Source organism: Triticum aestivum, chromosome 1B (genome assembly GCF_018294505.1).
Source record: "Triticum aestivum cultivar Chinese Spring chromosome 1B, IWGSC CS RefSeq v2.1, whole genome shotgun sequence".
Lineage (NCBI taxonomy): Eukaryota > Viridiplantae > Streptophyta > Magnoliopsida > Poales > Poaceae > Triticum > Triticum aestivum.
The window spans coordinates 448,520,418-448,532,894 of record NC_057795.1 but is presented as its reverse complement, the minus strand read 5'-3'; the positions used below and the strand labels follow the sequence as shown (position 1 = coordinate 448,532,894).

General features: G+C 42.8%; 1 protein-coding gene across 1 annotated transcript; it reads left to right on the top strand.

Annotated features, from left to right (window-relative positions):
• Positions 1-5,592: 5,592 nt before the first annotated feature.
• Positions 5,593-6,885, top strand: LOC123078859 (subtilisin-like protease; the record flags this gene model as incomplete). Its single annotated transcript, XM_044501502.1, has 1 exon — positions 5,593-6,885. A coding segment is annotated over one exon (1,209 nt), but the record flags the coding sequence as incomplete, so codon positions are not given.
• Positions 6,886-12,477: the final 5,592 nt, after the last annotated feature.

Below are 12,477 nucleotides of genomic sequence, written 5' to 3'. Positions count from 1 at the left end.
GTTGAGTGGGAGGATGGTGGAGACTTGATGAGGTTATTGAACCGTCTCTTCAACTAGTGTGTGGCAGGGCACAGGAAGTTGTTCCTGTGGCACCTACACCAATTGAAGTGGAAGCTTATGATATTGATCATGAAACTTCGGATCATGTCACTACCAAACCTCGTAGGACGACAAGGACACGTACTACTTCGGAGTGGTAAGGTGATCCTGTCTTGAAGGTCATGTTGCTAGACAACAATGAACCTACGAGCTATGGAGAAGCGATGGTGGGCCCGAATTCCGACAAATGGTTAGAAGCCATGAAATCCGAGATAGTATCCATATATCAGAACAAAGCATGGACTTTGATGGACTTGCCCGATGATCGGCAATCCATTGAGATAAATGGATCTTTTAAGAAGAAGACAGACGTGGATGGTAATGTCACCATCTATGAAGCTCGACTTGTGGCGAAGAGTTTTTCACAAGTTCAAGGAGTTGACTACGATGAGATTTTCTCATCCGTAGCGATGCTTAAGTCCGTCGGAATCATGTTAGCATTAGCTGCATTTATGAAATCTGGCAGACGGATGTCAAAACGAGTTTCCTTACCAGTTTTTCGTAAGGAAAGGTTGTATGTAATACAATCAGAAAGTTTTTGTCGATCCTTAGGATGCTAAAAGGTATGCTAGCTCCAGCGATCCTTCTGAGGACTGGAGTGAGCATCTCGGAGTTGGAATGTATGCTTTGATGATGATTAAAGATTTTGGGTGTATACAAAGTTTATGAGAAACTTGTATTTCCAAAGAAGTGAGTGGGAGCACTATAGAATTTCTGATGAGTATATGTTGTTGACATATTGATGATCAGAGATGATGTAGAATTTCTAGAAAGCATATAGGGTTATTTTGAAAGTGTTTTTCAATGGAAAGCCTGGATTAAGCTACTTGAACATTGAGCATCAAGATCTATAAGGATAGATCAAAATGCTTAATAATACTTTCAAATGAGCACATACCTTGACATGATCTTGAAGGTGTTCAAGATGGACCAGTCAAAGAAGGAGTTCTTGCCTGAGTTGTAAGGTACGAAGTTAAGACTTAAAGCTCGACCACGGCAGAATAGAGAGAAAGGACGAAGGTCGTCCCCTATGCTTAAGACGTAGGCTCCTCAGTATGCTATGCTGTGTACCGCACCTGAAGTGTGCCTTGCCATGAGTCAGTCAAGGGGTACAAGAGTGATCCAAGAATGGCTCACAGGACAGCGGACAAAGTTATCCTTAGTAACTAGTGGACTAAGGAATTTTCTCGATTATGGAGGTGGTAAAAGAGTTCGTCGTAAAAGTTACGACGATGCAAGCTTGACACCTATCCGGATAGCTCTAAGTAGAGAGACCGGATACATATAATGGAGCAATAATTTAGGATAGCTCCAAGTAGAACAGTTGTTTGGAATAGCTCCAAATAGAGCGTGGTAGCTGCATCTAGGAGATGACATAGAGATTTGTAAAGCACACACGGATCTGAAAGGTTCAGACCCGTTGACTAAAACCTCTCTCACAAGCAACATGATCAAACATAAAACTCATTGAGTGTTTATCACATAGTGATGTGAACTAGACTACTGACTCTAGTAAACTCTTGGGTATTAGTCACATGGTGATGTGACCTGTGAGTGTTAATCACATGGCAATGTGAACTAGATTATTGACTCTAGTGCAAGTGGGAGACTGTTGGAAATATGCCCTAGAGGCAATAATAAATAAGTTGTTATTATATTTCTTTGTTCATGATAATAGTCTTTTATTCATGCTATAACTGTATTATCCGGAAATCGTAATACACGTGTGAATACATAGGCCACAATATGTCCCTAGTGAGCCTCTAGTTGACTAGCTCGTTGTGATCAACAGATAGTCATGGTTTCCTGGCTATGGACATTGGATGTCGTTGATAACGGGATCACATCATTAGGAGAATGATGTGATGGACAAGACCCAATCCTAAGCATAGCACAAAGATCGTGTAGTTCGTTTGCTAGAGCTTTGCCAATGTCAAGTATCTCTTCCTTTGACCATGAGATCGTGTAACTCCTGGATACCGTAGGAGTGCTTTGGGTGTATCAAACGTCACAACGTAACTGGGTGACTATAAAGGTGCACTACAGGTATCTCCGAAAGTATCTATTGTTTTATGCGGATCGAGACTGGGATTTGTCACTCCGTGTAAACGGAGAGGTATCTCTGGGCCCACTCGGTAGGACATCATCATATGCGCAATGTGACCAAGGAGTTGATCACGGGATGATGTGTTACGGAACGAGTAAAGTGACTTGCCGGTAACGAGATTGAACAAGGTATCGGTATACCGACGATCGAATCTCGGGCAAGTAAAATACCGCAAGACAAAGGGAATTGAATACGGGATCGATTGAGTCCTTGACATCATGGTTCATCCGATGAGATCATCGTGGAACATGTGGGAGCCATCATGGGTATCCAGATCCCGCTGTTGGTTATTGACCGGAGAACGTCTCGGTCATGTCTGCATGTCTCCCGAACCCGTAGGGTCTACACACTTAAGGTTCGATGATGCTAGGGTTATAAAGGAAGCTTGTATGTGGTTACAGAATGTTGTTCATTGTCCCGGATGAGATCCCGGACGTCACGAGGAGTTCCGGAATGGTCCGGAGGTAAAGATTTATATATAGGAAGTCCTGTTTCGGCCATCGGGACAAGTTTCGGGGTCATCGGTATTGTACCGGGACCCGGGGGGCCACATGGGCTGTAGGGGGTGCGCCTTGGCCTACATGGGCCAAGGGCACCAGCCCCAAGAGGCCCATGCACCTGGGGAAACCCTAAAGGAAGAGTCCCAGCAGGGGAAGGCACCTCCTAGGTGCCTTGGGGGGGGGGGGAGGACTCCTCCCCTGGCCGCCACCCCCTTGGAGATTGGATCTCCTAGGGGCTGGCGCACCCCCCCCCCTTGGGATCCCTATATATAGTGGGGTAGGAGGGCCTCCCAAACACACTTTATGCCTTTGGTGCAGCCCCTCCCTCTCTCCCAAGTTCTTCTCCTCTCCCGTGGTGCTTGGCGAAGCCCTGCGGGATTGCCACGCTCCTCCATCACCACCACGCCGTTGTGCTGCTGCTGGATGGAGTCTTCCTCAACCTCTCCCTCTCTCCTTGCTGGATCAAGGCATGGGAGACGTCACCAGGCTGTACGTGTGTTGAACGCGGAGGTGCCGTCCGTTCGGCACTTGATCATCGGTGATCTGAATCACGACGAGTACGACTCCATCAACCCCGTTCACTTGAACACTTCCGCTTAGCGATCTACAAGGGTATGTAGATGCACTCTCCTTCTACTCGTTGTTGGTCTCTCCATAGATAGATCTTGGTGATTCGTAGGAAAATTTTTGAATTTCTGCTACGTTCCCCAACAGCTTCTTCGTGGACCCTTCGTGGGTGGAGCCCTCCGTGGACTCGCGCAACCGTTACCCTTCGTGGGTTGAAGTCTCCATCAACGTGGATGTACGATAGCACCACCTATCGGAACCACGCCAAAAACATCCGTGTCTCCAATTGCATTTGAATCCTCCAAAACCCTTCCCTTTACATTCTTGCAAGTTGCATGCTTTACTTTCCGCTGCTCATATACTCTTTGCATGCTTGCTTGTTATGTATTGTGAATGTTAAACTTGTGCCTAAACTCCACTTAAACCTAAAAAGGTTAAAAACTGCAACTTTGGTACTTAGTGTCTAATCACCCCCCTCTAGACACCTCTTCTCAAGGTCCTACAGGGTGAATAGGCAACTAACAATTTTTAGCTTTTCATTACCGAATTAAACTTTGCATCAAAGTAGGTTGTCTAAAAATGCAACTAGGTGAACAACCTATATGATGCAACAATAATAAGTGCACAAGCAAGCAAGGGGTACAACACAAAAAGCTTGCACAAGTAAAGGCACGAGATAACCAAGAGTGGAGCCGATGGAGACGAGGATGTGTTACCGAAGTTCCTTCCTTTTGAGGGGAAGTACATCCCCGTTAGAGCGGTGTGGAGGCACAATGCTCCCCAAGAAGCCACTAGGGCCACCGTATTCTCCTCACACCCTCACACAATGCGAAATGCCTGATTCCACTATTGGTGCCCTTGAAGGCGGCGACCGAACCTTTACAAACAAGGTTGGGGCTATCTCCACAACTTAATTGGAGGCTCCCAACGACACCACGAAGCTTCACCACAATGGACTATGGCTCCGAGGTGACCTCAACCGTATAGGGTGCTCAAACACCCAAGAGTAACAAGATCCGCTAGGGATTAGTTGGGGAATCAAATTTCTCTTGGTGGAAGTGTAGATCGGGGCCTTCTCAACCTATCCCGAGAAAATCAACAAGTTTGATTGGCTAGGGAGAGAGATCGGGCGAAAATGGAGCTTGGAGCAACAATGGAGCTTTTGGGGGAAGAGGTAGGTCAACTTTGGGGAAGAAGACCCCTTTATATAGTGGGGGAAACAATCCAACCGTTACCCCCCAAGCAGCCCCGCAGAGAGCAGTACTACCGCTTGGGTGGGCGGTACTACCGCTGAACCAGCGGTACTACCGTCCCACCTAGCGGTACTGCCGCACACATGAGGGGAGCAAGGTCCTGGACCTAGAGCGGTACTAATGTGGTGGTAAGGGCAGTACTACCGCTTGGGAGCGGTACTACTGCTGCACCAAGTACTGCAAAACCCGACACGAGAAAAAGAGGGCTAGAGTCGAGGCGGTAGGAGCCCGGAGCCTCAGCGGTACTACGGCAGAAGATAGCAAGCGGTACTACCGCTGAAGAGCGGTACTACCGCTTGTTGTGCTTCGGCGGTACTCACGCTGTGGCCCGCGGTACTACAGCTGGGACCAGACAGAGCAAACCAGTAGGGGAAGGAGAACTCCATTGAAGCGGGAAGGAACAGTGGGTGCGATAAGGATGTGTACGTGTTGATTCCCACCTAGCCTTACCAAAGCGGATCCCTCTTGATAGTACGATGACTCCTACGAAACTAGTCCACCAACAAAAAAATGAAGGAGCTGCACCATCTTGAATAAAACACGAAGGGGAGGGTATCGTCTCGTGCCAAAGGATGAATCTCTGAAAATGTCAACACACACGATTAGTCCGCAAAAGCATTGTCATCAATCACCAAAACACCTTGGGGATAAATATGCCCTTACATGGAGTTTGAATGCGAACGGTGCAGCCCTTCGGCTGCTGGCTGTTCGCTTCATCTTCGTCTCTTCGTTTCACCTTCCGTCGCTGCCCTCTCGCTTCCTTCTCTTGCGCCTATAAAAGGGAGGTCGCTCCTCTCAGAGTGATGCACCAGAACATCTCCTTCCTCTCGCCACCGGTTCCAATCTCTGCGCTACTGCTGTCTTCCTCATCCCAGCTTGCGGCGTGCACCGCGAGTCGGGACAGTAGGCCTCTGAAACCGGACCTTTTGAGTCCTGTACGGGAGAAGGGTGACAAGGTTTTTGGGGAGCGCTTCGCGCGACTACTGACTTCTTCGTCACGGACGCCCCCGACTCCGACGACTACTTCCCCGACGACGACTTCTTCCCCACGTCCACGACCTCCTCGACTGTTGTGCAGCTTGGGAACGGCAATTGCATCAATGGAGAGGCTTTTAACCAGATTATAAACTCAAGCTCCAAGCCCAAATCTTTTCCTATGCATTTGAACAAGCATTGCAAGTCATTGCCTGGAAGAAATGTGGCCGGCAAATTTGTGATTTGCCATAGCACAGGACCAATGAATGACACTGGGCCATCAATCAACAAGACCGACATCAGTGGCATCGTTAGTGCCGGGGCGGCTGGTGTAGTGCTAATAAACAGGAAAGCTGCTGGTTTCACCACCCTTCTCGAGGACTATGGCAATGTGGTGCAGGTGACTGTGGCTGATGGCAACAATATCACAGAGTATGTGAGGACAACAAGCAAAGCCAGTGCCAAAGTCATATACAAGAACACTGTGCTTGGCGTCCGTCCATCTCCCACGGTCGCAGCATTCTCATCCCGCGGTCCCGGCACGTTCAGCCCCGGTGTGCTAAAGCCAGATATATTGGCACCTGGGCTCAACGTCATTGCTGCAAGGCCACCACTCACCATGCTTGGATCTGGGCCATTCCACATTAAATCAGGGACGTCCATGTCGACTCCACATATCAGTGGTGTCGCTGCGCTTGTCAAGAGCTGCCATCCTGACTGGTCTGCTGCTGCTATCAAGTCAGCCATCCTCACCACTGCTGACATCACGGACAGCACTGGTGGCCCGATCTTGGACGAGCAGCATGAGAGGGCAACCGCGTACGCCATGGGTGCTGGCCATGTCAACCCTACAAAAGCAGTTGATCCAGGCCTTGTGTATGACCTTGGCATTACTGAATATGCCGGCTACATATGTGCTCTCCTTGGTGATCAGGACTTGGCATTCATTACGCGTGACCCGAGGTTGTCATGCAAAATGCTTCCCAAGATACCTGAAGCACAACTCAACTACCCTACCATAACGGTGCCACTCAAGACAAGGCCGTTCACAGTGCACAAAACTGTGACAAATGTGGGCCCATCAAATTCCATATACACACTGAAGATGGAGATCCCCAAATCTCTTACAGTGCGAGTCTACCCAGAGACACTGGTGTTCTCCAAGGCTGGACAAAAGATTAGATATAGTCTGACGGTGAGCAGCTCTGACAGTGAGAGCTCAAACTTCATGGAGGGAAGTTTGAGCTGGGTCTCAGTGACCCATATTGTGCGCAGTCCGATCGTTGTCGCACTTTTGTAAGCGGGAAGAGTATGTGTGGCATGTGCGATGTTCTAGAGAAATTACTGTCTTTTAACTAGTAGGATTTCCATGTGTGGAAACTAATTGAAGTTTGGATCTGGAGCATCCATTGCTCTGTCGCAAAACTGACCACACATACACTGCCAGTTTGTGATGTGGTATCCATTCTCTATAACTCTGTTACTTTGAAAAAGAAAATGATTTGGTATCATATCATTTGGTTCATCAGGTTTGCTTACATCTACATGGAAACACACAACACTATGTTGTTTGGATACTGAAATGTGTGTTTTGAAACCAATTTTTTTATGCTTCAGATTATTTGTGCATTCAACTATGTGGACATGTTCTTAGCTGCAAATATTCTGATGAGGGATGTGCCTAACAAAAATGGTTGTGTTTAACTGAATTAGATGCAGATAAAATCCAAAAGGTTTTGACATTTGTGTTTATTTTACGCCCATATGCTCCAAACTTACCTTAATCATGCCTCAATATCGTATAACATACAGTAAGTTATATTACACCTTTATTGTGCAGCAGAATTAATGCCATGGTTTTGTTAGAATTTGTGTCCCTGTATTTTGCTAGGAAGATGCTATTTATCTTGGTAAATTTGGAGTGATTGTGTAACTTTGTTAGATATGTCAGATATACAGTTAAGAAACTGCATTATTATTTATTTTCTGTGAACATGAAGACTTGCGTTACCAGTTTTATTTCGATGATATGTAACTTTTACAAGTTATGTTTTGTTGTGCAGGTGGACACATTCAGATTTTAGAAATATTATGCAAGTGCTTGTTCTTGCTAGTGACTGTGAGGAATATGGAGTGGCATGCACGACCACAAATGGTATTTCAAGCAGTTTTTTCATGTTATGGTCTCCACCCGAGTAACCAAATTGGGAAAACCCTAGTCGTAATCCCAAACAGATATTGCATTCTTGATTGGCAACAGAACAGCATCCCCAAACCATTCTGAAATTCTTGTCTTTTTTCACCTTTTTCCTTTAGTTTATTTGGTGTGATACTGCTAAGGTGTTCCGCAACTAACTGTAATTGTTAAAGACACAGTTCTATTCTTCCTTGAGTTATTCCATACCTTAATAATCTTAGGTTTGCCATTTGGACCTTTCTATGAAACCCCTTCTCTAACAGGTGCATGCACCATTATTTCATCGATAATCATTTTCATTTTGCAACAACGTTTACACCAAATGGTGCTGCAGATGGATAAAGTGATATCACATGCTCAAGCTACCCTAGGAACACTTATGTCATAGCAATCAATAATTGGTGGCATTAGTATGAAGATAAGCAACATTGGCAGGTATTCACCGTATATCTTTTTTAGTTGCCACCAAAAAATATATTTCAAGTCTAATGCACATCTGACCAAATTGTGTTTCTTTGCTTCTACAGATTAATCATATGATTGTGGCATTGACAAAACAAAAATGCCAACACGATGATCATTGGTCAGTAATTGTTGATACCAATTGATCCCAACTCAAAGTGCCTATCAGATGACCATTCCTCAGCCACCAGACAAGTTCTGTTTGCTCCTGGTTTTACATGTAAGAGTTCAAGAATTTTGCATCTCCTCATCCAATTCCCTGCTCATCGCTAAAATCATGTTAGTTATCAATATGCACTGGCGATCCAAAAAGATAAAATTATTAGCATGTTTAACGTTTTTATTGTTGAGAAAACAGTACAAACACTCACCCCTATGAACGCACACGCACACCCTATCCCTACTGGTAAGAAAGTAGTAGTCTTATGAGATGAATCATAATGTTCATTCCGACACATCAATAACTTGAATAATCTCTATATCATTTGCCTATTTCTGGACAATGCATTGCACGAGCCAATATAGTCATTGTGCAAGAGAAGGTTTTGAAGTAATTCAGGTCGCATCCGTCCCTGATTGTTGGAACTATTTGAAAATTTTAGAATAAATCAAGAATCCTAGGTAAGCAAATATGGAAACCATTAACAAGCTATCTTTTTTGAAAATCCTTTAAGTCAGCCGGCTGATTAAGGGCACGCATCAGCCGCCTTAATGTCCAACCAGGCAACCACGTGTCCATGAGGGACCACGCTTGCATTTCCTTGAGAGTACGCTGTAATTATTTCCCTGGGATGGAGGTATTATGGCTGGTCAAAAGATCACTGCATGGTCTTGTGATGGAATACTTATTAATTGTGTATGTAATTTGGAAGCCAATAAATGCAATAGTCTTGTTAAGGATATTAATTAATTTCATCCGCAAAAAATATATTAATTAATTTCTTATGTAATTTTTGGGAGACAGCAGTAAATGCCATAATCTTGTTATGGAATGCAAAATAATTTTTGTATGTAATTTTTGGGAGACAGCAGTAAATGCCATAATCTTGTTACGGAATGCAAAACAATTTTTGTATGTAATTTTCGGGAGACAGCAGTAAATGCCATAATTTTTGGGAGACAGCATATGTATTTTTTGGGAACCAATAAATGCCATAATGTTGTCATGGAAAACTAATAAATTTCGCATGGTAATGTTTTAGGAGCCAATAACTGACATAATCCTGTCACGGGATACTAGTAAATAATTTTGTATGGTATATTTTGGAGCTAATAAATCGACATCCAGAGGATATTCCATGATGTGCCTATTACTGGAGGATCTTAATTAATTACCGCGAACCATACAAAGGAAACACTGATGCAGGAAGTAATAATAATAATAAAACGGAAAAATATGGTACTCCAAGGCGCCTCTATATCTATATAAACAGCAGCAGAAGGATCCAACTAAACACCAGAAGCACGACCAAAAATACAATAGTAGAAGGAATCAAGGAAATAGTAAAAAACTTCGTTATGGCTCTAATCAACTTAAGGTTTGTGTGCTTGATGGCTCTTTTGCTGATTTCGACCACTTGCTTGACGAGTCAAGTATCAGGGAGAAACAACATAGGTACATTTCTTTCCAGGAGAGCTTATCAACTTTATTATAGAGAAATTTGTGGTTTCCTGAGCCAGATTAAATCCTCTTGCTTGATTCTCCTGTTTCCAATGATATTCGTCGGAAATAATATTGCTACCAGTTTTATATTTAAAGGTCAATTTGAGGGTCATTTATGAATTACAGACATGTCTGAATCTATTGCATGGCCTGCTGCACCCACGGATACAGAGAAATCTGAATCTATTGCATGTTTTTGTTCGATGGTCCATGACTCAAGTATACAATCTAAATTTTAACATTGGCATGGTTGTTTTGCCTGTGTTTTTATGATTAGCACCCCTTCAATGCCGCGGAACATATCTTAATACTACATGTTTTTGATACTAGTCTTGAACTGCCAGTACTAGCCATGGTGGTTGTTGACTCCATCCTGTTATATTGATTCCATCATAACTTCAACGATGACAATGAGATATAACATACCACTAGTTGTTGCGCCCGTTTTTGTATTCGCGCGCCTCTTCTATCATGATATTTGCATAATACGAGTACATTTTTTTCCAGATTATCTGAGTTTAATTACGAACTGCTGTCGGTTCTGATTCACATTTTTTCCTTTTTACCTTTATAGGTCTGCAAAGTGAAAGTGGCATATGCGGCAAACAGGAACCCTACCAGTACGATTGTACGCAACAAGGCTGTGTTACTGCCTGCAAAAAAGCGGGCTGCGCTGGTGGGATTTGCCATAAAGATGGTAGTTGCAACTGCATTAGATGAGGCTGCCAAGTCCTCTCTAATTTGTACTCAGAATAAGCTTAGGAAAATAAGAGCATTATGAGTTGTCTTCAGTTCCTGGAATAAGTAAAATATATGCTGATTCTTTATTTTCACGTGCTCTTACTTGAACTCCTGTCATGCATGACGTTTATTAATGGAAATGGTCTTCTGCCCTCTCGTTTAAAAAGTCTACCACTTGAGTTCAGTACTTGATTGCAACCAAAACGGCTTTCTCCCTTTGGTTCCGTTATTAATCATGAAACAAAAACTAACACGTGTCAATGCTCAATAATAATTTGCCTGCAACTTTGGAACTAAAAAAGGGAGAATCAGTGCCAAATCATATAAACTATTGCAGAAACTTGATTTAAGCACTAAAATAATTGCTCTATCAGATACAAATAGTTGGGACAACTAGCTATCATGCCAAATCATAAAAATATCAGTGCACAACAATTTGCCACCGAAAATTCTGGAGTAGTTGCCATGTTTTTTTGCTATAACTTTTTCATATACCATGGCATTTTGTTTAGCAAAAGTTGTCATGCTAGTTTTTGTTCTACTACATATGTGTGTCTAATTTTTGCCATGTATGAGAGATATGTAAATTAGCCTTGAGAAACGTTTGTATAATTATGTACCGCCCTTGACGCTTTCAGTTTTTGCTCTGTTCATTTTCTGCAAATTTGGCATGCCATGATGCAGCAGTTGCGCAATATATTTTTGTGATTGCAGTCTCACTATTTGTAGAGGAGTAGCATTTTCAGTTTTAGTGTAGATTGAGCAGATATCCATGAAGGATTACATCCATATGCATTGGCTAGACAAGCACGCAAAACACCATGGTAGTTGTACCATGGCAACTTTCTTAATAAGATGGCTATTTTTTCTATGGATGCGGTTGGCAATTTTTGAAGCGGTGAGTTGGGGTAGTTTTAGTGTGGGAAACACGACAAAATTTTCAGTAACATGATCATGACAAACATAGTCATGGTATTAATACTTAGTATAGGGCATTGTGTATCTTTGTTGAACTTTAGAAAAGCAGTAAACCTATGACTGTTCACTGCAGGGTGTATATCGGCTTCTGCCATGTTTCTTTTTCATACTTTTTGCCATGATTGTTCATACTATTGCCATGGGAGTTCATGGCCACAAAATGAGTAAACTTGCCATACTGTTTAAACAGTGCATTATTTTCTTTCTGCTAAGGTGCCACATTTTTTGGTCACCATGGCAAAACTACCTTTTAGTTGCCATGGCAAATTCACCTATATTGACACGACAAATTTACCTATAATGCATTCAAATTTACCTATATTGACACGGCAAATTTACCTATAATGCCCTGGCAAATTCTTCACTTCCTTTTTGCCATGAAATATTTACTTCTAAATTTGCCATACCAATTTTCTTACTTTTTTTTGGCATGCCAAAATTACCTATATTGGGATGGCAATTTTTAACCTTTTTACATACATGTCAATATAACAGCAAATACAGGCCATGGCAATTTATTTTAAAAACCCAACTCGGAGTCCATGGCAAATTAACCTTGCATCCACCCGATGGCATTTTCTTATGTTTTCACATGGCGATTTTATTTTCAAAAACCCATGACAAATTCACTTTAAATCCCATGGCAAATTAACCTTTGCAAGCATGGTCAAATTAACTTTAAATCCCATGGCAATTTAACTCCACAACGAATGGCAAATTTGCTTCATATTATTTTAAGCATGGCAAACCTACCTACTGTACCGTGACAAATCTTATTTGCCATGGCATTTTTTGTCCATAATTTTGTGTTATTTTTTACATACACATAAAATATCGCATACAACACATGGAAATTTAAATTAAAATAGCATGCCAATTTTTAATATATATCTGACATGGCAATTGTTTGTTCGTAGTTTTGTCTCTATTTGCTC